This window comes from Phaenicophaeus curvirostris, chromosome 28, assembly GCF_032191515.1.
Source record: "Phaenicophaeus curvirostris isolate KB17595 chromosome 28, BPBGC_Pcur_1.0, whole genome shotgun sequence".
Lineage (NCBI taxonomy): Eukaryota > Metazoa > Chordata > Aves > Cuculiformes > Cuculidae > Phaenicophaeus > Phaenicophaeus curvirostris.
This window is the reverse complement of record NC_091419.1, coordinates 1,190,384-1,216,324: the sequence shown is the minus strand read 5'-3', so window position 1 is coordinate 1,216,324 and position 25,941 is coordinate 1,190,384. Positions and strand designations below refer to the sequence as shown.

At 60.6% G+C, this 25,941-nt stretch overlaps 1 protein-coding gene across 3 annotated transcripts; it reads left to right on the top strand.

Annotated features, from left to right (window-relative positions):
- The first annotated feature begins 9,253 nt into the window (after positions 1-9,253).
- KANK3 (KN motif and ankyrin repeat domains 3) lies at positions 9,254-24,564 on the top strand. 3 transcript variants are annotated; one of them, XM_069878337.1, is made up of 11 exons: positions 9,254-9,277; positions 17,276-17,350; positions 17,645-19,324; positions 19,543-19,642; positions 19,765-19,974; positions 20,516-20,603; positions 21,148-21,367; positions 21,662-21,804; positions 22,104-22,304; positions 22,395-22,493; positions 23,007-24,564. In XM_069878337.1, exons 2-11 carry the CDS (start codon positions 17,314-17,316, stop codon positions 23,061-23,063), a joined length of 2,835 nt encoding a protein of 944 aa, XP_069734438.1. In that variant the 5' UTR covers positions 9,254-9,277; positions 17,276-17,313; the 3' UTR covers positions 23,064-24,564. The 3 variants fall into 3 exon arrangements, with proteins under 3 accessions (XP_069734438.1, XP_069734439.1, XP_069734437.1); XM_069878338.1 differs by lacking the exon at positions 9,254-9,277 and adding an exon at positions 10,973-11,025 and having other exon boundaries at positions 23,010-24,564; XM_069878336.1 differs by lacking the exon at positions 9,254-9,277 and adding an exon at positions 10,973-11,025.
- Positions 24,565-25,941: the final 1,377 nt, after the last annotated feature.

The window sequence follows — 25,941 nt, the reverse complement described above, 5'->3', positions numbered from 1 at the left end:
GCACTTGGGAGCGGCTGTTGAGGGCTTGCATAGACCAAGACTGGGGACAAAAAGCTTCTTTGCACTGACCTAGGCTGTGCAGTCTCTTGTCCTGCCTGTCACTGCCCTACCAGCCATGAAAGTGTCCTGCCCTCACCTCCTGGCAGGCCCTATTAGCCTCCTGCCCTCAGTCACCCACCTCTAACGCCCAGCGCATGCACTCACTTCCAGCACCCAACCTCCTCACCACCCCTCTCCGGCTCCCATCCTACAAATGCACCCCCTGCCCACCTCCAGCACCCACCCGGGTGCCCCCACACGCACTCAGAACTCAACACCAAGCATCTACCCCAGCACCCACCCCTCCACCTACCACATGCCCCCTGCCCGTGCACCCGCTCCCCAGCCCACGCATTTGTCTCATGTGTCCGGAACCGACTCCATGCATTTACCCCCATGAACCCAGCACCTACCCCTCCACCCACTCCATGCCCCCACCCCACGTCCCTGGCACCCACCACTGACCCCAGCCCATGCCCTCAGCACCCACCCTGCTGCCCCCACCCCATGGCCCCAGCACCCATCCTGTGCCCCCACCGCACGCACCCACCCTCTGCCCCCAGCCCCTACCCCACTGCCCCCACTCCATGCCCCCAGCCCCCACCCCACTGCCCCCAGCCCATGCCCCCAGCCCCTACCCCACTGCTCCCACCCCATGCTACCAGCACCTATCTCACTGCCCCCAGCACCCATCTCATGCCCCCACCCCATGCCCCCAGCACTCATCTCATGCCCCCACCCCATGCCCCCAGCACTCACCCCCATGCCCCCAGCACCCACCACTGCCCCCAGCCCATACCCCCAGCACCCTTCTCATGCCCCCACCCCACACACCCACCCCCTGCCCCCAGCCCCTACCCCACTGCCCCCACCTCATACACCAGCACCTGCCCTGCTGCCCCCACCCCATGCCCTCAGGACCTACCCCACTGCCCCCACCGCCTATCCCCAGCACCCACCACTGTCCCCACCCCATGCCCCCAGCCCCTACCCTGCTGCCCCCACCCCATGCCCCCAGCACTCACCCCCATGCCCCCAGCACCCACCCCATGCCCCCAGCACCCACCACTGCCCCCACCCCATGCCCCCAGCCCTCATCCCACCCCCGCCCCCCCCGGCGCTGCGGTTCCCGGTCCGGCAGCGCCCCCTCCCGGCCGAACCCGCGCGGGGCAGCAGCAGCCGAGCCCGGGCGGGGACAGCGCTGGGGACAGGGCTGGGGACAGCATGGGGACAGGATCGGGAACACCGCAAGGACAGGGCTGGGGACAGGGCTGGGGACAGGGTTGGGGACAGCGCAGGGACACGGCTGGGGACAGGGTTGGGGACAGCGCAGGGACACGGCTGGGGACAGGGTTGGGGACAGCACAGGGACAGGGCTGGGGACAGGGTTGGGGACAGCGCAGGGACAGGGCTGGGGACAGGGTTGGGGACAGCGCAGCGACACGGCTGGGGACAGCATGGGGACAGCGCAGGGACAGGGATGGGGACGGGGCTAGGGACAGGGCTGGGGACAGGGTTGGGGACAGCGCGGGGACAGGGCTGGGGACAGGGTTGGGGACAGGGTTGGGGACAGCGCAGGGACAGGGTTGGGGACGGGGTTGGGGACAGCACAGGGGCAGGGCTGGGGACAGAGTTGGGGACAGCGCAGGGACAGGGATGGGGACGGGGCTAGGGACAGGGCTGGGGACAGGGCTGGGGACAGCGCAGGGACAGGGCTGGGGACAGGGTTGGGAACAGGGCTTTGGGATTGCACCGCCAGAGCTGCGAGTGCAGGGTCACCGCCACCTTGTCACCCCGTCACCCTCTCACCCCATCACCGTGTCATCCCATCACCTTGTCATCCTGTCACCCTGTCAAACCCTCACCCCGTCAAACCCCCACCCCATCATCCTGTCATCCCACCACCCTCTCACCCCTCACCCCACCACGTCATCAGCCCATCACCCCCACATCCCATCACCTCACTAGCCCATCAGCCCATCACCGTATCGCAGCTGCGGCCGCATCCTTCTTCCAAAGCCTCCCAACCCCAGGGATCACACTGGGCTGAACCCCAATGTGCTGCCCGACGCCTCTCCCTACAGAATACAAAGCGCAGCTCCACCCCAGCCCCCCTGGCACCGCCTCCACCCTCTGCTCTGGGCCCTGGTGTGGTGAAAACTGGGCCTCAAGGGATATTTGGCCACCCTGCGGTGTGGCCACCCTGCTCAGGATGGAGCTGGATGGAGCACCAGCTGCTGCTCTGGTGCTTGGCAAAGCTTCTGCTCCCCATCTCCTGGAAGCCACATCAATTTGGAGATCCTTTCTCAGCTTTGTGCTCCCCCTCAAGCTCTCTTGGTTTCAAGAGAGATCTGCACCCAGAGCCTGTTTTGCATCCTCTGAATTACAAGGGTTATGAGAGGCGGAAGAGGGAGCTGGGGTTGTTCAGCCTGGAGAAGAGGAGGTCAAGGGGAGACCTCATCACTGCCTACAACTGCTGAAAGGAGGGTGTGGTGAGGTTGGTGTTGGGCTCATCTCCCAAGTGGCAAGAAATAGGATGAGAGGGAATGGCCTCAAGTTGCACCACGGGAGGTTCAGATTCGATATGCGGAATGATTTATTCACTGTCAGAGTGGTGAAGCCCTGGCAGAGGCTGCCCAGGGCAGAGGCAGAGTTTCCATTACTGGAGAGGTTCAAAAAACATGTGGCCATGGCACTTTGGGACGTGGTTTAGTAGGCACAGTGGGGTTGGGCTGACGGCTGGACTGGATGATCTTAGAGGTCTTTTCCAACCCTAATGATTCTATGACTGCAATAACATTAATCATTAACAAATGTCCCTCGTTTGGGCTGCCGAGTGTCCCACGCGCGGGGGCAGATGCGGTGGAGGGCACCCTTGGGTGCTGCTCAGAGCTGGAGCAGCACCCCTGCCGCCTGCCAGCAGCCCCTGGGTGGTGGCAGCGCCATGGTGCTTCATGACCCATGTCCTGCGCCCACAGCTTCAGGCCACGCTTTGCCTATTTTCCAGTTCCTTGAGTGAGGAGAGATGCAGGCCTGGTTGCTCCCTGCAGAGCTGTTCCCATCCCTGTGGTGAGGGGCAGCTTGGGCCAGCAAGTTCGGAGCCCCCCGACTTCTCCATGCATCACCTGCAGAAAACTCTCCTGTAGATCGGGCACCTTCCAGCTCCTCCTCACTCGCCGGCAGAGGCAAAGCCAGCTGGGTGCCGGCAGCGGGAGCCCGGGCTCCCCGGCCAGGGTTGGTTGGGAAGGAGCGCTCGGAGGCATCAGCAATGTGTGAGGAACCTGTTGCTGTCCCACAGATGGGGTGGGGAGTTCCTGGCGGAGATTTGAGAGCAGAAAGCAACAGCTGGGAGGAGGATTCATGCTCCAAATCAACCCACGGAGAGGAAGGAGCGGGAAAGCTCATCTCCTTGGCCCCGCTCTGCGGTTGCTGACTCAATGGCCCAATTGTGTGCTGGGACCAGATGCGCCACTCCGGGCGGCGGCACAGAAAGGCTTTTCTGCTGCCTTTCAATGGCAGATCTATGCTGTTCCCGCAGGGAAGGTCCCGCTGCGCTGCCCTGGCCCTTCCCAGATTCCAGCGGCCGGGAACCTGCCTGCTGCGGGGCGCCGGGCAGAGAAGGGCGCTCTGTGTGCCGAGACACACGCCGCCTTTCTCGGCTCTGCTGGAAATGTCAGAATGGAATTGGACCCTGTCGGCCTGAGGGCTCCGTGGCGGGGGGAGTGGAGAGCTGGAAATGAGTGGAAATAACTCCCTGTGGAGAAAATGAGAGGTTGGTTTGCTGGTGGCTGTGGCAAGGCAGAAGGGCATCCGCTGGGCAGGACATTCCCTCTTTGTCCTAAGGGCTTGGCTGGTGTCTTTGCTGGGTGCTTGAGGCCAGAGAACCCAGAAGAGGAAGGTATCTGGGGGCTGCTTTGTCCCCCTGGTGCACCTCCATCCCTGTCCTGCTCTGCAGGATGAAGGGATGAGCTGGAAATGGGTGGATGAAGCTGAGGCCACGTCACCCACCATGTGGTGAGGACATTCACGTGTCCACGCAGGCCAGTGTCCTCCCTCTCACCAAGAGCATCTCGGAGCTGTGCTGGGGCCGCTGCTCCTGTGCAAGAGCATCTCCCATAGGGATGGGGTGGCAGCCATCCTGCTGTGGGATGGACCCCGAGGTCACATGAATTCACAGAGGCGGGTGCTCCCTAATCACCCCCTTCCAGGACACCTTTTGGTAAGAATCAGTGTGAGCACTTGTTTACAAAAACACATTTTGCAGCCCACCAGCTATGGGTGGACAGAGGGATACCGCCCAGCAGTAAAATGTCCATTTTTAAGAATTGAGTTTAAGCCAAGGTCCCAACTTTTGAAGGCACCCCAGGCTGCAATTGTTCTGAGTGCAGCATGACCTGGGTACCTGAAAAATCCCAGACCCAGCATCCAGCCGGCAGCTCCCACCAACCGTTGGGGAGTGTTTATGGCCGTGTAACGACAGGAAGGTGGCAGCTGGTGTGACAGGTCCCCTGGTGCTGCTGGCAGGTCTGGCCACTGGCCAAAGCAAATCCCAGCTGCGGAAAACCCGCTCGGCATTTTCCTCAGCACTGATAAGGCCGATCTGCAAATGCAGCCGCAATAAAAAGCCATCCCATCCTTCCCCAGGGCTGTGCCAAGTGTGTGAAATATCTTGCCCAAGATAAAAGCCTGAGGCCGCTGAGCCACACGGGCACAGAATGCCACCTGCAGCGGGCAGATCAGAGGGGACACGGGAGAGGGGACGGGGACAAGGGCATTATGCACCTTTGTGAGGGCCGGTCCTATAGGGACATGCTGGGGACAAGGTGACAAGCAGGGTCACACATGCCAGGGGGATGTGGGAAGTGGTGGCAAGGAGCCAGGACGTCCCCAGGGAGCAGGTGACGCTGCAGGTGTTCTGTATTGGATGCCGCTGCAGCAGCAAGGCGTTAAATCAGATTCACGGATGTCCTTGGAAGGGGATGGGGTAGTGGGAGATGGCAAGGAGCGGGGAGGCTGTTGGCAAGGGGTCTGTGGAGTCTGTCCCGCTGTCGGGGTACGGGTACCCCCAATGGCTTCAGCCTCTTCCCCACCAGCCCAGCTGGGTCTGAGCCCAGCAGCCCCTCAAGGACCCTTCCTCAGGTCCTGCCAGACTGCGAACAGCTGGAGAGCTGGAAACCTGCTCCTGCTCCGCTCTCAGATCCTTTGTTTCACTGCAGCATCCCGGGGAGGAAGGATCCGAGCAGAGAAGCAACAAGAGGAAACGAATTTCCTGCCCGCTCCCAAACCTGCAAGCAGAAAACAAGGACATCCTGCAGCGGCCGGGCTGGGCAGGGACAGGGAGCCTGCTGGGAGGGAAGTGTGCTGGGCCGGTTTATTTATCCAGCGTGGAGGCGTTCACACTGCTTTCCTACAGGGACCGAGCCAGGCAAATCCTCACCAGCCTTCGCCCACAGGTCTCACGCCTGCCAGCCCGTCCACGGGGCCGTGAAGGGGATGATGAGCCGGGAGCCTGGCTTGGGCAGGGGTGACGGAGCTGGAGCAAGCGGAGATGAACTCAGGCAGCCAGGAAACGGTTAGAACACACCCCACTGGCTGCTTTTCCAGCTGCACCCTGAGCACGCACAGATTCTGCCTGCCACGGGCCATGACCAGCCAGCCCTGAGCACCCAGCGCTTTGAGATCCCCAGGGCCCTGGAGAGAACCAGGATGCTCAGAGCTTTGGGAACCCGCTGCCCTAGAATCATAGAATCATAGAATCACCAGGTTGGAAAAGACCCACCGGATCAAGTCCAATCATTCCTATCAATCACTAAACCATGTCCCTCAGCACCTCATCCACCCGTCCCTTAAACACCTCCAGGGAAGGGGACTCAACCACCTCCCTGGGCAGCCTGTTCCAGTGCCCAATGACCCTTTCTGTGAAAAATTTTTTCCTGATGTACAGTCTAAACCTCCCCTGGAGGAGCTTGAGGCCATTCCCTCTCGTCCTGTCCCCTGCCCCTTGGGAGAAGAGCCCAGCTCCCTTCTCTCTACAACCTCCTTTCAGGTAGTTATAGAGAGCAATAAGGTCTCCCCTCAGCCTCTTCTTCTCCAGGCTAAACAACCCCTGCTCCTTCAGCCACTCCTCGTAAGACTTGATCTCCAGCCCCCTCACCAGCTTCGTTGCTCTTCTCTGGACTCGCTCCAGAGCCTCAACATCCTTCTTGTGGTGAGGGGCCCAGAACTGAACACAGGATTCGAGGAGCGGTCTCACCAGAGCCGAGTACAGAGGGAGAATAACCTCCCTGGACCTGCTGGGCACGCCGTTTCTGATCCAAGCCAAGATGCCATCAGTTTTCTTGGCCACCTGGGCTACTGCTGGCTCATGTTCAGTCACTCTCAACCAACCAGAATGGACCAAGATGTTCAGGGCCTTGGGAGCTGTTGCCTGTGGAGGGGATGAAGGTGGCCCAAGGGTTTGGGACCCCACTGCCCAGGGAGCGGAGTTGTTCAGAGCTGCAGTGAGTGGGACAGCTTGTGCTGCAATGCAGGGCTGCAGCACATCCCCACGGGCATCTCCAGCAGCATTTCTGACTCTCTCTCTCCAAGGGCTACTTGAATGAGGCACAATGACAGCAAAAACTTGCTCACAGCCAGCTGAAAGCCTGGCCAAGCTTTCTGTGTTTCCTCTGTTCTGTGTGTGGTGTGAAAGGGATGCAGCCTGTTCTATCAGTCTGCAGCCATTTCCAGCTCCGGAGGCTCCGTTCTCTGGCACGCCACAGAGAAACACCCCACCATGCTGGTGCACATCACAATACATCCACACCCACATGTACACCCTTCTCCAATGGGGAAACTGAGGCATGATTGCATGCATAGTCCCAGGCAGGGCTGGCAGAGAGCAAAGGACTGGGATTCACAGGGAAAGCCATTTTTTGAGACCCTCTATGGACCAAAAAGAAAAAGCTTAAAATGTTTCCGATGAACTGAAAACTCATCAAGTCCCAGAGCTTTTTGTTCAGATGGATGCCCTTGGGAGGGTCATGGCCAGTTCCCCTGGCCAGTGTGAGGTCCAGGACCAGGAACAGCCACACTGGGCCATGCCGCAATGGCATGAAAGTCTGTCGAGCCCCAGACAGGTGAATTACAACATTCCACAAGCAGAAACCCACTGTCTTTTGGTGAAAGTGGCCCTACAACAGCAACAAAAGCCTGACTGCACTCCTCGTCACTCCATGCAGGTTGATGAGAGAGACACTGACTACGAGAGCTCAGTCCCAGGCTGTGGCAGTTCCTGATTCTTGCCAGGATTGAGCACCCAGGTGTCTTTCACCCACGCAGACACCTGCCTGAGTATCCACAACTTCACTGTTGTGCCTTTACTAGCTGGAAGCTCTGTACATCCGTGGTTTCAATACAGGATGGGGGATGAAGTGATTGAGAACAGCCCTGCAGAGGACTTGGTGCTGATCGACAAGAAACTCGACATGAGCCAGCAGTATTCACTCCCAGCCCAGAAGGCCAACGGTGTCCTGGGCTGCACCCCCAGCAGCGAGGCCAGCAGGGCGAGGGAGGGGATCCTGCCCCTCTGCTCCACTCTGGGGGAGCCCACCTGGAGCCCTGCATCCAGTTCAGGAATCCTCAGCATAAGGAGGAGATGGAGCTGTTGGAACAGGTCCTGAGGAGGGCATGGAGATGATCCAAGGGCTGGAAGAGCTCTGCTATGAGGGCAGGCTGAGAGAGTTGGGGTTGTTTAGCCTGGAGAAGAGAAGGCTCCAGGGAGACCTTAGAGCAGCTCCCAGTTCCTGAAGGGGGCTAAAAGAAAGCTGGGAAGGGACTTTTTACAAAGGCATGGAGTGATAGGACGAGGGGCAATGGCTTAAAATTGGAGAGAGGAAGATTTAGATTAGACATAAGAAGGAAATTCTTCACAATGAGGGTGGGGAGGCCCTGGCCCAGATTGCCCAGAGCAGTGGTGGCTGCCCCATCCCTGGAGGTGTCCAGTGTAGGCTGAATGGGGCTTGGAGCAACCGGATCTAGTGGGAGGTGTTCCTGCCCATGGCAGGGAGTTGGAATTAGATGATTTTTAAGGTCCCTTCTCAAACCATTCTATGATTCTATGTGCAGGAGAGGCAGGAAAGCCGGCAGGCGCTGACATTTGCCTCCAAGCTTGGGCTTGGCTGGGGCTGCTGGGGCTGCCGGCCCAGGCAGGCAGGTGCCACAGCTCGGACCGGTCCTGGATTGGCGTTTCTGGCCTGAGGTGAAGCCACTGCCCTGGCTGACTGCTGAGAACTTCCAACTTGGGAAGAACTTTTCTCCTTGCTGCTTCCCAGAAGCAATTGTGATTCACAATCACTGACTGACCCTATGACTTCTCCAGCCATGTCTTCGTATCTGAGCTTTGCAGAGTTTTCGCCAAACCCGTGACTGTTAGATATAAGGGTTGTCCCTTGGGATTGATTCTTCTCAGTCCCGAGAGCTTAAAGCCAGAGAAGCCTGACCGGTGCAAGGAACAACTTGGCACCCCTTGTTCAAAGACTGCTGCTGAATTTTAGCTTGGAAATATCTCTGCGCTGCCACAGTTCTGTGCCCCAGCACCCAAGTTCAGCAGCCCCAGGGCTGTGTTTCCTTGGGGCACTGGATGGCTTCAGGCTGCCTGCTGTCCCTTGGCTCTGACCGGTGCTGAAGTGGCAGCAGCTGTGGAGCTGGAGGGACATCGCTTTCCCAAGCTCATTTTTCCTCAACTACTCCTTTATATATTTTTTCCCCCCTACCCTCATAAGGATGAAGCAAGAATTGTTGTTTGACCATGGGGTCCTTGCAGGATTTGGGGACCTGGATGTGGGACTCAGAGTATGGCTCTGTGGTGACGCCAGCAAGCAGACACTGGTGGAACCTCACTCATTGCACCAGACTTTACCTTTCCAGATCTGGATGAAGGCAAGGCACGCGGCTCCAGAGGACCCAAGTGATCTCTTTGGCAAGCAGTCAGTGACTTGACAAGAGCTCTCCTCTTCTAGACCTGCTCTGGAGATGGAACCAGGGCATGAAATCCCCAAGTTCATTACCACAGGATGCTGGGGAGGCCAAGTATGTAAATGGGTTGGAGAGGGACAAGGTTTGGTGGTGGAGGTAGATCCATTAGGGTTATTAAGGTGCTTCCGTCCGGATGCAACCCCTTTCTCAGGAAGTCCCCAGGCTGCCAGCCGGCAGCTGGGAGGGATGCCGGGAAGAACGTCTTGTTTCTCCTGCGCTTCCCGTGAGTAGCGTTACAGGAGAGACGGCTGCGGAAAAATACCCAGGGAGTTCAGCAGCTGAAAATGAAGCAAAACTCCTCGCTGAGGGTTCCTGCACTGAAAGGGGCTGGAGCAGTTAGCGAGGGCGAGCTTTAAGGTGTGAGACTGCTGGGGGTCCCCGCGGGATGCAGGGCGGCCCAGACCTCAGCGTCTGGGAGAACCGAGCGCAGAGCAGGCAGGGAAGAAAGTTGGCAAGGAAAGGAGACAAACAGCCTGCGCTGGGACGAGGGAGGCTGCCAAAACCCAGCGGGGCCAGGCCGGGGAGCCCAGCCAGGGTGAGCGGCACAGAGCTCCCAGCCATGGTGGGACGAGGGCAGGCGGAGTGCAGGGCCACAGGGACCTCACCACCCCCAGACCCCCGTCCAGCAGCCCTGTGGAGCCCAGGGCAAGGGACACCCCAGCGCTGGGGGGACATGGGCAGGGAGTCCTCTTCTCTCCAGGGTGACCATTGCTGAGGGGAGCAGGGTAGGGGCGTCCCCATCCACAGGGAGACTGGAGGATGGGCACCCCATCCCCAGGGTGATGGGGCAGGGGATCCCCCATCCCCTTGGGTAAACACAGCAGGGGATCCCCCATTCTTAGGGGACCCAAACAGGACAGGCGAGCCCCCATCCTCACAGGCAGGGGATCCCCCATCCTGAGAGTGGCTGGGGAAGAGGATCCCCCAACCCTGGAGTGACTGGAGTAGGGGACACCCCCTTTCCTGGGCTCGTGGGGACAAGGGACCCCCCTTCCCCAGGGTAACAAGGAGATGGGACCCCCAGGGTGACCAGGGCAGGGTACATCCCCATCCTGAGGGTGATTGGAGTAGGGGATCCCCCATCCCTGGAGTGATGGGGGCAGGGGACACCCTCTTTCCTGGGCTCATGGGGACAAGGGACCATCTTTCAACTGGGTAATGAAGACAGGGGACCCCTGGGGTGACCAGGGCAGGGGACGCCCCGTTTCCCAGATTCACTGGGACAAGGGAACCCCCTTCTCCAGGACAGTGAGGAGATGGGACACCCAAAGGGATCCCGGGCTCATGGGGACAGGCGACATGGGGACAAGGGACTCCCCTTCTCCAGGGTGAGGAGGAGAGGGGACCTCCAGGGTGATGGGGGCAGGGGATACCCCTTTTCCTGGGCTATGGGGACCATCTTTCACATGGTTAACAAGGAGAGAGGACCCCTAGGGTGACCAGAGCAGGGGACATCCCCATCCTGAGGGTGACTGGAGGAGGGGATCCCCCATCCCTGGAGTGATCTGGGCAGGGGACACCCCCTTTCCTGGGCTCATGGGGACAAGGGACGATATTTCAACTGGGTAATGAAGAGAGGGGCCCCCCGGAGCAATCAGGGCAGGGGACATCCCCATCCTGAGCATTATTGGAGCAGGGAAACCCCATCCCTTGAGTGATGGGGGCAGGGGACACCCCCTTTCCTGGGCTCATGGGGACAAGCGACACGGGGACAGGGGACTCCCCTTCTCCAGGGTGAGGAGGAGAGGGGACCTCCAGGGTGATGGGGGCAGGGGACGCCCCCATCCTGGGCTCATGGGGACAAGGGACCACCTTTCACCGGGGTAGCGCGGTGTGCGGGGCAGGGCCCCCCCCTTCCCGGGCCGCGGGACCCCCGGGCGGTGCCGGTGCCGCCCCCGCCCCGCCCCGCCCGCCCCTCCCGCCCGGCTCGGCCCGCGGGGCCCGCGCGGCGGCTCCGCGCTCGGGGAGGAGGTGAGGGGGCTGGGGGGCTCCCGGGGGCCTGGGAAGCACCTGGGGGGCACCGGGGGCACAAGGGACCCACGGGGCTGGGGGAGCTGGGGGGCTCCCGGGGGGCTGCGGGGCTCCCGGGGGGCTGAGGATCCACGGGGCTGGGGGGGCTTCTTGGGATGCTGAGGGGCTCCTGGGGGGCTGAGGATCCACAGGGCTGGGGGCTCCTGGGGGGCTGAGGGGCTCCTGGGGGGCTGAGGATCCACAGGGCTGGGGGCTCCTGGGGGGCTGAGGGGCTCCTGGGGGGCTGAGGATCCACAGGGCTGGGGGCTCCTGGGGGGCTGAGGGGCTCCTGGGGGGCTGAGGATCCACGGGGCTGGGGGCTCCTGGGGGGCTGAGAGGCTCCTGGGGGGGGCTGAGGATCCACAGGGCTGGGGACTCCTGGGGGGCTGAGGAGCTCCCGGGAGGCTGGGGACCGACGGGGCTCGGGGGGCTCTTGGGATGCTGAGGGGCTCCTGGGGGGCTGAGGATCCACAGGGCTGAGGGGCACCTGGGGCGCACCGAGCGCATAAGGGACCTGTGGGGCTGGGGGAGCTGGGGGGCTGTTGGGATGCTGAGGGACTCCCAGGGGGCTGGGGACCCACGGGGCTGGGGGAGCTGGGAGGTCTTAGGATGCTGAGGGGCTTCCAAGGTGCTGAGGACCCACAAGAACTCGGGGGCCTGGGGGGCAATTGGAATGCTGAGGGTCTCCCTGGGGGGCTGGAGACCCATGGGGCTCGGGGGCTCCTGGGGGGCACCGAGGGCACAGGGGGGAGCTGGGGAGCTCTTGGGATGCTGAGGGGCTCCCAGGGGGCTGGGAAGCACTTTGGGGGGGCACCGAGCGCACAAGGGACCCATGGGGCTGAGGGGCTCTTGGGATGCTATGGGGCTCCCGGGATGCTAGAGGCCCGCGGGGCTCAGGGGACTGGGGGACTCTTGGGATGCTGTGATGGACCAGCAGGGCTGGGGGGCACTTGGGGGGCGCCAAGGGCACAAGGGACCCAAGGGGGTGGGGGAGCTGGGGGGCTCTTGGGATGCTGAGGGGCTTCCGGGATTCTGGGGACCTGTGGGGCTCAAGGGGCTGGGGAGCACTTGGGGGGCACCGAGCACACAAGGGATCCGCAGGGCTGGGGGACTGGGAGTCTCTGGGGTGCTGGGGACCTGTTAGGGCTGGGGGGGCTGGGGGGCAGCGAGGGTAGAGGGGACCTGTGGGTTTGCTGGTGTTAGAGGGGTCTTGGGATGTTGAGGGGCTTCTGGGGCGCAGGGGACCTGTTAGAGCTGGGGATGCTGGGGGGCAGCGAGAGTACAAGGGACCCACAGGGCTGGGGGTCCTGGGGGGCACCTGAGGGTACAGGGTACCCACAGGGCTGGGGGCTCTTGGGGGCTCTCAGGATGCTGAGGGGCTCCCAGGGCACTGGGGACCCACAGGGCTGGGGGTGCAGGGGACCTGTTAGGGCCAGGGGTGCTGTGGGGCACATAAGGGGGAGCCAGGGGACCTGCAGAATTGGAGGTTCTGTGGGGCACTGTGGGGTGCTGGGGATCCACAAGACTGGGGGTGCTGGTGGGCACATGGGGTGCTGTGAGGTTCGAGGTTCTCCCTGCGTGCATGTGGGGCATTCTCGGGGTGCTGGAGACCTCTTAGGGCCAGGGGTGCCATGGGTCACCCAAGGGTACAGGGGACCTGCAGGGCTGGGGGCTCCGGGGAGCTCCCGGCCCCACAAGGCTGGGGGTGTTGGGGGGCTCTTAGGATGTTGGGGACTTGTGGGACGCACAGGACTGGGGATGCTAGAGGGCACCTCAGGGTGTTTGGGTGCCATAGAGCTCCCAAGAGTGCTGGGGGCACCCTGGGCTGCTGCGGGCCCCTCTGGGGTGCTGGAGGGCACATGGGGTGCTGTGGGGTTTGGGGCGCTCCCTGTTCGTGTACCCAGACTGTGCCCAGGTACCCTGGGTGTCAATTTAATCACTTCATCACTGAGCATCTCCTCGCAGCAGCGCGATCCTAGGCTGTTGGACTCGTGGCCAACCCCACGTGTTGTCACCAGCCCCGAGGGATCTGGGGAGGTGTTGGTGGGAATTGCTGGTGGGCAGCAGCGGCGAGGGTGCGGGACAAGTGGTGGATGTCTTCCCATGGAGATGTGGGCGTCCTATAAGAGCGATAGGTGTGGTGGGGTGCGTAGAACTGATCCTCACGGGAGTCCATGGACCGTGTGCCTGTTGTCGAGGTGCTGTGTGAGCTCGGGGCGGTTCTCCAGGTGCTGGAGCGGGTGCAAAGCACAAGCAGCCCTGTGGGTTGCAAGGCCACGGGGCCAATGATTACGACAACTCCAGAAATAACAGCCCAACCCTGAGCTCAGGCTGTGGAGGAGATCGAAGCATTTCCCTTTTCCTCCCTGGGTCAGCACTGACGCACCCACCCACACGGGGTCCAGCTCCTCCAGGAGCAGCACCGGCCTGGCCGGCGTGGCCGAGGCAGCCTGCGCGAGGGGCACAGAGCACGGTTTGTCCCACACAGCGCTGGGACACGGGATGGGGACGGGATGGGTTGCCAGGAAGGTGTGATGGGCCTTAGGCACCTCCTGTCTGCTCCCAGCGGGTGACACTACAGGTGACAGGCACGCGACGGGCACGCGTGATGGGTGGCTGCTCTGTGCAAGGAGCCCAAATCCTAGCAGGTCGCGGGCGGCAGAGAAGGCTGGGTGCTTGCTCAGTGGTTTCCCTTTAACTTTGGAATCATTCAGCCCCAGCTTTGGGGCTTATCGCCTCTGCGCAGCTTCGAGGGAAGCGTGCCTGGCTGAGATAAATCAAGTCGCGCTGGCCAGTGCTGCTCTGGATTCCGTTCTTCTCACATTCCTCACAACCTCAGTATTTTGGCTCAGGAGAAGAGACAGGAGAGCCCTCCCAGTGTCCGGCCCTGGCCACGACAGCAGAGTAGCTCCGGCTGCACGGCAGCACGTGCCTGAGCGGGGGTCGCCCGACTGGTGCCCCTGGCAAAGGGTCCAGAGGAGTCCGGAGCTTTAAAAACAAATCCCTCAGGCTTATCCCCTGCCAGCCCTGGGGATTTGGGAACCCAGAGCAGAGATCATCCCATGGACCCATGGAGTGAGGGGTCCCAGCGGGCTCTGGCTGGGGCTGGGCATGGGGTACCGAGTGGCACCTGAGCTGTGCTGAGGTGCCCAGGCTGCTCTGTCCCTGACGTGGCTTTGTGTTGTAATTGAGCAGAGTGGCTCCAGGTTGGGCCCCAAGTTTCCTCTGTTGGAATTGGTACGATGGCAAGAGGGGGAAATGGAGGTGTGGAGCCCAGGGTGAAGCATAGCCCTGCCTCGCGGGGATGCCCTGCCTCGCGGGGATGCCCTGCTCTGTTCATCCTCTTCCTCCTCTTGCTGCTGAGCTTCCCCAAAGCACCTCACTTTGTACTGTCCTGCTTCTCTGTGGAAACACCAGGGCAAAACACAATGCTTTAATTTCTTCCAAAGGAAGCGGGGATCGTGTAGGCTTTCCTACCTCTGGCACCCAGGGATCCCCGTGCCCAGCCCCAGCACCACCGAGACCCACTGCCTGCAGGAGCAGCACTGCAGGAGCTCCCAAAAATCAGCCGTTGGCACCAAAGTAGCCAGCACGGTCTTCCCTGTTGGGACTGCAGCCCAGGTGGAGAGCAGCTTCTCTTTGAACTGGTGCTGCGGTGATGGCAGCTGGGGACAAGGCTGGCTTTGTGTGGCCACCCCGGCAGGTGCTGGGCCGAGGGTGTGGGGAGTTAACCCTCTTGTCGCTGCTGCAAGCCAGGGCCAGCTCAAGTCCAGCTGGCCACTCGCCTGGCTGCCCAGCCCAGCCGACTGCAAGTGTGTGCATCACGGGGACCCCACTGAGGTTTGCCCATCGCAGGGTCTTCACTGAAGTTTGCCCATCCTGGAGACCCTGTTGAGGTCTGGCCATGATGGGGATTGTATTGAGGTTTGCCCATCGTGGGGTCCCCACTGAGGTTTCCGCATCGCAGGGCGATACGCAGATGGTTGGGAACCTGCAGGTCCCACCGCCTGGCCTGGCCTTTTGTTTTGGAGCTGGACGAAGGCAGAAGCTGCTGCCCTGGGCCCAGCCCATCCTGTTGAACCAAAAGTGATGGGGGCTGAGCTGCAGAGAAGCTGCAGGAGGATCTCCCCGGCTTTGGGGATGGTGGGTTCAGCCATATGGCTGAAGCAGTTGCTGGTGTTGGCCGTAGGAGCAGGATGAGGTGGCCGGGGGGGACGAGCGCTGTGTCTGTGTTCAGCAGAGGGGACAGTGGGCAGTGCGAGAGCCAAGGGCACTTCTGTCACAAGCAGGAGGAGCAGTGTGGGAGACCTCTCCTGGCAAGGGTCCCGGTGGAGGAGGCTTTTCCTGGCACAGCCCCAGGCAGGACAATACCCGGCCGGGCAGCGGAAGGGAGCTGCCGGCCGCTTCCCCCGAGGAAACGCACCCGCTGGCTCTGCCTCCTGTTGCTCTCCCTCTTCCCCTCCGATCTGATTTATGGCACAGACAGAGCCCAGTGGGAAGTTTGTCATGGCCCCTGTGCTGTGGAATCACCTGCAGGGAGGGCCCAGGGCCGTGCGGAGGAGGAAGCCAGCTGCTTCCTAGGGTGCTGGGGCTCAGGGAAGGTGGGAGACACGCAGACCCTTTTGGGCATGAAGCTGGCGGCACGGCGACGGTGCCAGCACGGAGCCAGCATGTTCCAAAGGGATGTGGAAGGGGTGCTGGCATGGAGCTGGGATTTTCCCAAGGCAGGTGGAAGTGGGGATGTCCTTCAGCTGCGGAAGGGTTGGTAGAGGAGTTGGAGAGCCCCAGGATCTGGCCCCATGACTGGTGGAAAGCATCTGATCCCTGCCGGGTTGGGCTCGAGCCCTCAGTGCCGTGTGCTGGGGCTGGCAGCGGGAGGCTGCCGCCTCGCCCGGTGCTGCCCGCGCCCCGGCTGCTTCTCTGCCTTCTGGCAGCCGCATGGTGAGGGCGAGCCGGGGACTGGCAACCACAGCGGCACAGCTGGGACTGGGGAGCGGCAGGTGGCACTGGCGTGGGCTGTGGTTGCAAGTCATGAGCTGTCACACCATCCCCAGGCCGGGCTGTGCGATGGGGCAGCCGCAGCAGCTCTGCTGGAAAAGTCTGGATCCTCCAGCTGTCACGGGCAGAGGATTCGGGGATGGATGCGGATGTTTCTCTGCAGCCAAGGCTGGATCCTAAACCCTTCTCTGAACCCTGGCTTCCCCTAGGGCTGTGCCCGAGCAGCCGCTCCTCTGTGCACGCCTCCGCCCCTGCTCTCTTCCGAAAATAACGTGGTGCCAAATGGTTTGCCCACCAGCAGCTGCACAGCCCCACGGCCACCTGTGCCTGCGGGCAGGGCCACCGCACCCCAGCACACAGGACCCGCTGCTCCAGGAGGGGCACACCATGCGCAGCCGCAGCCAGAGCTCCTGGGGTGCTGTTCGCCCCCTTCCTGCTCCCACCAAGAGCGCTTCCCACCTGGGCCCCGGTGCCCAAATGCTGCCAGATGTGGCAGGTTCCAGCTGGACGCTTACAGCTGGCAGCTTCCCTAGTTGTGAGCTCACCCCTGGACGGCAGCCGCATCCCGCTGGCTCTCCAGTGCGCCGGGGCCTGGCTCCTGAGAAAACCAGGATCCCATTTCTTCTCCCCACCAGGCCTTATCCCGCATTATTGACCAGGAAAAGCAAGCGGGTCCCTCCTGGGGGTCACCAGCTCTTGAGACACCCCCAGAGCGGCGGTGGCTGTGCAGAGACCCCAGCCCTGCTCGGCAGGCAGGGACGTCGTGCCCAGCGAGCCACAAGTGCTGGCAGCCGCCTGCCATCTTGTGGCTTTGCAAAAGCACCGATTCCCTTTATCCAAAGCAAACTTCTCCACTGGGAATCACACCTGCGAAGGCTGCGGTGTTTTTTTCTTTCCCACCCGCGCTCCCCAATGTGTGGCTGAGCTCTGACTCACAGCTCGGCACCCTCGGAGCCGCCCCAGCCCAGGCTGCAGAGCATTCCTTAAATGTACAAGCAGCCCGTGGCCTCGCAGGCAGCGCCGCACTCGCTGCCCAGCGCTGGCTTCAGCCTCAGCCCCCCGGCAGCGGGGCTGGAGGGAGGCGAGGGGCCCGCGGATGGCAGGGGTGTTGCGGGGTGCTCCCCAGGCAGGGGGGCACGGTTTGCGGATCCGTGGGGCTCACTGGCCCCTAGTTTGCAGGGTTTCATCAGACGTGGACCCATTGTTGCTGCAGGTTGATGGTCTCCTGGTCAGCAGCGCCCTGGGGAGAAGATGGCTCAGCCTGCACCCCTGAAACAGAACCTCCCAGGTAAAGGAACCCCGGGACATTGCTGGGCAGGGACAGCGGAAGGACCATGAGGACAGTGGCAGGGCTCAGCTGTCCCGTCCTCTCCTCATGGGATTTCTCACCCCAGCACTGAGCGGGTGCCTTATGACACCTGATGGCACTGAGGGTGTCAAGGACAGGCCATCTGCTGGACCCTCTGCCAGCAGCAGAGGTGGGGAGGGGGGGCTGCATGCTGCAAATCCCAGTATAACCCAGTTAGAAAAGCCTTCCTGTCTCCACCAGGTCTCTGCCTAACTGTTCCTGCTCGTCTTGCAGATCTCGGGGGCCCATTCTTGTACCGGGACCAGGACGATGGAGAAAAGAGCTCGTATTCAGTGGAAACCCCCTATGGCTTCCTCCTGGACCTGGATTTCCTGAAATACGTCGATGACATCGAAAGTGGCCAAACGCTTAAGAAAGTACCACTGCCTCGCAGGGCGAAAGGGGCCCGGCAGCCACCCAGTGCCCTGCGCAGCCCCAGCAGCCACACCAGTGCCTGGACCTCCACCGAGTCCCTCGCCTCCACTACCAGTGAGGAGGGCAGGATGCTGCTGTCCCCGCACCGCCGGGCGCCCCTGGAGCCCCTAAGCAAGCCCACTTCCCACCCCGTCTCACCGCCACCACCCATGCGGCTGCTCCAGCCTCCCATCCGCAAGTGCCTCGCGCAAAACCCACGGGTGGAGAAGACCTTGCTGGAGACAAGCAGGAGGCTGGAGCAGGAGCATCTGCAGGATATCGGTGCCCCCTCGCGTGGTGTCCCGAGCCAGCCGCCCCCCTGGGTGCCAGTGGGGGCCGAGGGCTGGGGACGGGTTAGCCCCAGCAGCTCGGGGTGCAGCACGCCGGCCGCAGGGCTCGGCACTGCCCCGCTGCAGCACGTGCGGGAGCAGATGGCCGCGGCCCTGCGGCAGCTCCGGGACCTGGAGGAGCAGGTGAAAACCATCCCCCTCCTGGAGACACAGATCTGTGAGCTGAAGAGGGAGAAGGCAGAGTTGATGGAGAAGCTGTCAGCGGAGACCGGTGAGGCTTTCAGCCACCCCCCTGGCTCTGAAGCTGTGGGAGGCGAGGAGCCTCCCCAAACGGGGCTGGAGAGCGAAACAGAGCCAGCAAAGGGGCGAGTGAGCAAGATCGCAGAGCTGAGGAAGCTGACAGAGAAGCTGGCTGTGCCGGAGCGAGGTGTCAGGGCTTGGCCGTGCAGGAGCCCCAGGGCCAGCGAGAGGCCGTGCCGCTCCGTGGCGGTGGGTGAGGACCGGGCCATGACCGATGCCGTCTTCTACTACCGGTCACAGCAGGAGGGTGGTGACGTGCTGGACAGCGGGGCGACGGAGCGCAGGGATGCAGCGGTCTGGGTGCTGGAATCCTCACTGGGAATGTCCAACGAGGCGGAGCAGGAGCTGGAGCTGCTGCAGCAGACAGTGGGGCACCAGAAGGAGGTGATTGCCATGATGGAGGGGCACCTGCAGGAGGCCACGCGAGAGCTGGAGGAGCTGCGGCTGGAGGTGTGCGCCCGTCGGCCCCACGGGCGGGCGGACAAGGAGGTGACGGCCAAGCCACAGGTGGCTGAGGCGCTGGTGGAGGCGGTGGTGCCAACACAGAGCCGGGCGGCTGGTGACCCTCTGGAGACAGCAGAGGCAGGCGTGGAGTGCTGCCCGCCCACCGCCTGCGTCGGGGTGAGCTGCCACCCCCATGGGCAGGATGTGGCGGTCGGCCCCGATTCCATCGCTGGGTGCGAAGACAAGGGCAGCCAGACCAACTTGGACAGCACCGTCCTGGTGGACAAGGAGACGGAGCCTGTTGCGGGCGATGCTCCGAGCAGCCCCTCAGTGCAGGGCGCAGGAGCAATGGGGGGGACATGCCAGGGCGGCCCGTCCCCCACGGCAGCCACGCCAGAGACAACACACAGCGACCAGGACCCATCCCCGGCACAGCATGGTGGAGCTGCCCCAAGCCCTGCAGCTGGTGAGTTGGCACTGGGGATGGCCCCAGGGTCTGGGTTGGGTTGTTCCTTCAGGTAGGGACAGGGTGGCCTTGTTCACCTGCGGGGCCAACGCCATTGGTGTTGCAGCAGCTGCCTGCACTCGCAGTCTCCCTCCCGTGCCCACTCTGGAGTCTGGCAGTACTAGGGGCCATGGGGAGGTTCCTGCTTGCTGGCCCAACACCCATGTCTCTGTCCCCAGGAGCCCTGAAGTCCATCATGAAGAAGAGGGATGGTCCCCCCCGGAGCAAGGCCGAGGGCAGCAAGAAGAGCCTGCAGTTTGTGGGCGTGCTGAATGGCGAGTACGTGCCAAGGGGCTCCTGCCACCCGCCGGGCCATCCCCGTCCTGGGCTGGGAGCAGTGGCAATGGGGGGACTCGAAGGGGATGAACTGAGGTGCCACTGAGCATCCTCCCTCCGTGCAGGTACGAGAGCACATCCAGTGAGGAGGAAGAAGAGGAGGAGGAGGAAGGAGACAGCTCCTCTGAGAAAGCTTCAGCCGACAGCTCTGACAGTGAGGAGCAGAAGGACAGCGAAACCTCAGAAGAAGATGCTGAGGAAGGCGAGCATGAGCCAGGACAGGAGCACAAGGGGGACAGTGTGACGCTGCCAGAGCCCGTGGAGGTGAAGGAGAAGTAAGTGCTGATGAGGAAGGTTCCCTTGCCCCACGCAGCCAGGAGACACAGGCTGGCACCTGCCCTGCTGACTTTGGGCTTCTGCCCTGGTTTCTGTGCAGCTGATGGGAAAAACACATTCAGGTCCTGCAGAAACCATTCAGCAGGAAAAAAAATCCTTCCAGCTTCTTGGGTCGGCTAAGGAAAGGGTGGGACTGAGGCCCCAGATGCCTCTTTGCTGGAGAAGATAGTTTGGAAGGGGAAATAATAAACCAACAGCTCTTAATAGCATTTTTCAACAAAAGGAAAATATTTGGCCTAAAAATGTGTAAATTGTGCCTGAACACGTCCATACAAGGCTCGGTTCAGCAGGGGTTTGCAGCAGCTGAAGCTACCAGGGTACAACCACCAGGCTGGATGCTGCACCACGGGGAGCTTGTGGAGGCTCACTGACTGGGGAGAGCAGCAAAACCGCCCCCAGGGACTTGGGGCACCCCTTGCTGGCGCAGCTTGTGGGTGGGGGTGCAGCCCCGCACCACAGGTGCCCTCTTGCACTCCCCAGGTTTGAGCTGAGCCCCAGGATGCGGGAGGCCTGCCTCATCGTCAAGACCCACCTGGGCCACCCCAGTGCCACCAAGAGCAAAGAGCTGGTGAGTGGGGTGCAGCGGGGGTACTCTGCACCCGGCCCTTGCCAGGGTCCCCTGGGCACTGGCCTTCCCCAGGACACAGCCCTTTGTCCCAGATGCCCCAAAATGTCCCAGATGCTCCCAAGTGACAGGGGACAGGACGAGAGGGAATGGCCTCAAGCTCCGCCAGGGGAGGTTTAGGCTGAACATTATGAAAAAATTTTTCACGGAAAGGGTCCTTGGGCACTGGCAGAGGCTGCCCAGGGAGGGGGTTGAGTCACCTTCCCTGGAGAGGTTTAAGGGATGGGTGGACGAGGTGCTGAGGGACATGGTTTAGTGTTTGATGGGAATGGTTGGACTCGATGATCCAGTGGGTCTTTTCCAACCTGGTGATTCTGTGATTCTATGAAAACCCCTGTGGGCTCAGCTTGGTCATCCCAGCATGGTTTTGGAGTTCGCTTTCACCCAGTCCCTCTGGGATTTCTGCTCTCATGCCAGGGTGGGTGCGGGCAGTTTAGAGGCTCAGGGGAGCCGTGGCCCCCTGCTCAGCCCCACTCCCCACCCACAGCTTGCCAGCAGCAGCCTGGTCCTGCAGGAGTGGTTCCGTCTGTCCAGCCAGAAGTCTTCCATCCCCGACACAGTCGCCAACCACCTCCTGGCCTTTGCTGAGGTCTCGCCAGCTCTCCTGGCCCACGTGGTGAACCTGGCAGACGGGAACGGCAACACAGCCCTGCACTACAGCGTCTCCCACTCCAACTTCCACATTGTGCGGCTGCTGCTGGACACGGGTCAGTGGCCCCCAGCCCAGAAACGTCCCCCTGCCACCACCCAGTCTGTACGCCGGGTCACATCCTGGCCATGCCCAGTATGGGGGAAGGTGCTGGCAGCTGGAGGGGCAGGGAGAGCTGCCCTGGGCTGTGTCTGTGCAGCCACCCCAGCCCTTGCGGAGCTCAGATGTAATGGGGGTCACCCATCAGCAGGGCTGTGGGACGGCTCATAGCACCCCAGGCAGGGCAGAAGCCAAAGCCGAGCCCCATGCCTCCCCTCAGCACCCTGAGACCCCACTCTGCCCGTCCCCACAGGGGTCTGTAACGTGGATCACCAGAACAAAGCCGGCTACACGGCTCTCATGCTGGCAGCACTGGCAGCCGTCGAGCAAGAAGACGACATGAATGTGGTCAGGAGGCTCTTCAGCATGGGCAACGTCAACGCCAAAGCCAGCCAGGTTGGTGTGTGCTGGGAACCACATCCTGACCCTCTCCCCCACCCCTAAGGGGCTGCCAGGGCCACACTCGGCTCCTCCAAGGGCAGGACCATAGCTCCAAAACCTGGAAGGGACAGTACACAGGGAGGGTGTCACTGTAGGAGCTCCTTCTGCCTGGTATCAGGGCTCTCGGGTCTCCCCCACACTTCATTTCCAGCCCGGGAGGCGCTTAGGGACCGTGTGGGCACTGGGGACAGCAGCGGGACGAGTGGGTGGCACAGCCGGGCAGGAGCAGCCTGGCAGCATCCCTTGCCCCGCAGGCTGGCCAGACAGCGCTGATGCTGGCCGTCAGCCACGGCCGTCAGGAGATGGTGGAAGCCCTGCTCGCCTGTGGAGCCGACGTGAACCTGCAGGATGAGGAGGGCTCAACTGCACTGATGTGTGCCTGCGAGCACGGCCGCGTGGAGACGGTGAAGCTGCTGCTGGCTCAGCCCACCTGCAACATCTCCATTGTGGACAGTGTAAGCCTCTGCTGCTGGGGCCTGGGCACTCTCACCCACCCCACGTCCCATCCCCACACCTCTCCCCAGCTGCTCTCCCTTCCCTTCTAGGACGGTAACAACGCTGTTGCCATCGCACTGGAGGCTGGTCACAGCAACATCGCCGTGCTGCTCTACGCCCACCTCAACGGCACGAAAGCGCAGCTGTCCGTGAGTCCCACAGCACCAGCTCAGCTGCACAGGGGCCCACGGGAGGGGACAGGGCTGAGGCCTTATTGCTCTCTATAACTACCTGAAAGGAGGTTGTGGAGAGGAGGAAGCTGGGCTCTTCTCCCAAGGGACAGGGGACAGGATGAGAGGGAATGGCCTCGAGCTCCACCAGGGGAAGTTTAGGCTGAACATTATGAAAAAATTTTTCATGGAAAGGATCATTGGGCACTGGAATAGGGAGGTGGTTGAGTCCCCTTCCCTGGAGGGGTTTAAGGGACGGGTGGATAAGGTGCTGAGGGACGTGGTTTAGTGATTAATGGGAATGGTTGGACTCGATGATCCTGGAGGTCTTTTCCAACCTAGTGATTCTGTGACACAGGTGATGCCTCCCAGGAAGGGGCTGCAGGGGCAAGAGCAAAGCATTCTGGGTGCTACATGCTTGGTGCATCCACAGTAGTCAGGAGTTGCTGGAGGGGCCCCTGGTGACACTGTGTGACTCTGCTCTCTCTGCAGCAGGGGACATCACCAACAGCCATGAAGAGCCCTGGGAGCCCAAAGAAACCAAATTAGAGCAACTTTAGGATCCAGCCAGGGGCCAGCCGGTCACCGTCAGCCCTCAGCTGTAATTTATGTTCCCCCCTTCTGCCACTCCATCGTGTGCCAAATGGCTTTCTGCAGCTGCAGATGCTTTAATCCTCCTGTCACTACAGCAGGGGCCATTCCTGGACCTCAGTCACCCGTCTGCGGTGCTGTTAAGTGGCCCACACACAGCCACCTCATTCCACCAAGTGACAGAGGAGCCAAGTATCATGACCTCGAGGTGGGAAACACAGCAAGCAGAAGCCACCCCCAGCCCCTCTGCTCCCCTTCAGCTCTGCTCCCCACAACAGCTGGAGCTGCACAGCCTCGGGAGCCCTCTGTGAGTCACTAGCTCACTGGAACAGCAGCAAATAAACCGCGTGGAAACAGCACCTGTTTTCTGGTCTCAGCCAGCTCCAGGAAGGCATCAGAGCTGGTGCTGGGGCACAGGGCTGTGAGAGAGTGAGCACTGGCTCACAGGATGCTGGCAGGGAAGCAGTGAAGCGGTGCTGAGGAGAATCCTGCACAGTGACAGGAGAAGGGACACAAACCAGCTGGTTAACACTGCCTTGGATGCAGGCTGGGAACACTTCCAAACGGAAATACTTGCCCTTCTTTTGTGGCATTTCCCTTTCCTGGCTGAAATCTGAACTTTTTCTAGCATATGCACACAAAGCAAAAAAAACATATTGCTTATTCAAAGGACTGAATTTGACATGAAGTCACTTGGTGATTTGATTTGCTCAATGGGATTTGGGCACTTGGGGTTGCAGCCAAGCTGACAGAAGGGGGCTGGGAGCCATGAATGCATTTAGGGACTAAGACTTGCCCAGCTGATACCTACGTGGGAGCAGGGACCTTCTCCCCAGGGAGAGACAGCCACTGACTGTTAAGACAGCCAAGTCCCTTCCTGCCCACTATCCTTCCGAAAAGGGAGGCAAGCGGCTGAGGATGGCATCAGGAACAAAAGATCTGCACAAGTTCAGAGGGAGCCTAGGGCCCCTGGAGATGGAGGCGTATGTTGGAGGGGGTGTGTGCGTCCATTTGAGCGTGTGTGCACCAGGTAGGGTGGGAACAGACAAGGTAAGGACAAAGGACCAGGAGGGAAAAGAGGCTTTTGCATGTGAAGCCCGGCTCTGCTCTCTGAATCCCTCATGAAAGTAACATGGGTCACAGCCCTGTGTCTGCTCCTCAGCCCAGCCTCCCCCACCATCACCCTCATCCCTCCCAGGCCTGGTCTGAGCCACAGTCAGCTGGGAAATGCTTCCCAAAAACTTGTTCTGGGCATCACACTGCTGTCCTTGCAGTGGGGCTGTCTCAGCTTTGCACTGAAGTTAACATACAATGCTCACAGCCACTCTAGTACACTGCTCCGCATATATATCCTGTACTCACTGCTTTGGTTTCACAGGTTTGTTTACTGGTATTTTAATACTGATGTTTATTTTTAAGATATAAATAAAATTTAAAGTAAAACTATTTTGCAATATTACAGTGACCACCAGCAGTCTCTTGCCTCCTTGTCTGGCTCATGCAAAAACCCCCAAAGCAGCTTCACCCAAGGGACAGCCTAGCCCAGCCCCCACCCTGAACAGCTGCATGCACATTTCAATTCATTCCCTGCAAGTTAATGATCTGGCTGCATCCCTCACTCTGGTTTTCTTCCAGCTGAACTCTCCCATTTGGGAACCAGACTTGTACTGTGTTGTTTTCTGACCCGTTTCACAGGACCAAGCAGGATGCTGGGACCAGACGTACAGAGGGCCCTTCCCTGTTCCTGCTGTTCTGACATTAAGCTGCATTTTTAAAGGGCAAAGTCAGATCAAGAGTGGAGATGCAAAGTATCCTCCCTCCTTGTGTGGCCAAGGATATTTGGGAAGGACTACAGCTGCTCTGGGCCACCCCCGCCACCAGTTTCCCTGTCTGGCCACTAACTCACAGCTGTTGCCTCTCCCCCAGCAGCCACCACAGAGCAAAGGCTCCTCGGTCACTGCTAATGCTGTAGGGTGAGTGAACAACCAGCAAACAGAAAAGCAACACCGACACAGACTTCTTGCACTCATAGCTAGTTCACAAGAGCCATATTGTGGCACATGAAATAGGAGAGCGTGGACTCACTTAAGGCTCTGAAAGCCCAAAGAATCAAGAACTGACCAAGCCACAGCACAAATTGACAGAAGCCACCACAAGCCAATCAGGGCACAGCAAACACCAGCAGGAGAGGGGAAAAAACAGTCCTTACTATCTGCTGTTCAGGGGCCTAGGCATCTATCCCAGAATGGCTTCTCCTCAGCTTCACCTATGACAAAGGCATCACAATCAAGTTTGAGACACTGAAGGATAAATTAGCTCCCACCAGAGAGCACAGAGTCAGGAGCTGCAGACCCAGCCCAGTTCAAACAAACCACAAACCTATCACTGTTACAGAAGAAAAATATCAGTACTTAAATAGCCCTTGGACCGTGAATTTTCAGGTTTGTTCCTAATCCTTTCAGATTTACTTTCACTTTATGCAATGGCCTAAACCAAAAAATATTTCTAGCTGACAGTGTGGCAGAAACAAAATGACCAAGATTTATTTACTGATGCCAAGAGGAGAGAGACAAACACTTGCTCTGTGGGCGACTGCCAGGAAAGGCAGCAAGCAAGTGTATTTATAGAACAGCCCGCTAAAGACAGAAACAGCAGGCTGCTGTTTACAAGCTGGTACAAAGCTCAACTTTCAACTTGTAATTAAACTCCATAGAAGACCAGTGAGTTCAGCAGCTCTGAACCAGCAGGTTCTGGTTACCTATAGAAAAACACTTAACAGAAAAGTCAGAAGTAAGGTTGCTGCAAACAAAACACAATTATTTTTGTTGAGTGTGAC

Excerpts from the sequence above, each read along its gene's own strand:
- KANK3 (XM_069878337.1), top strand. The coding sequence starts at position 17,314 with ATGGCTCAGCCTGCACCCCTGAAACAGAACCTCCCAG. Across the intron at positions 19,325-19,542 it reads TGCCCCAAGCCCTGCAGCTG|GAGCCCTGAAGTCCATCATG; the intron begins GTGAGTTGGCAC and ends CTCTGTCCCCAG. Across the intron at positions 19,643-19,764 it reads GTGGGCGTGCTGAATGGCGA|GTACGAGAGCACATCCAGTG; the intron begins GTACGTGCCAAG and ends CCCTCCGTGCAG.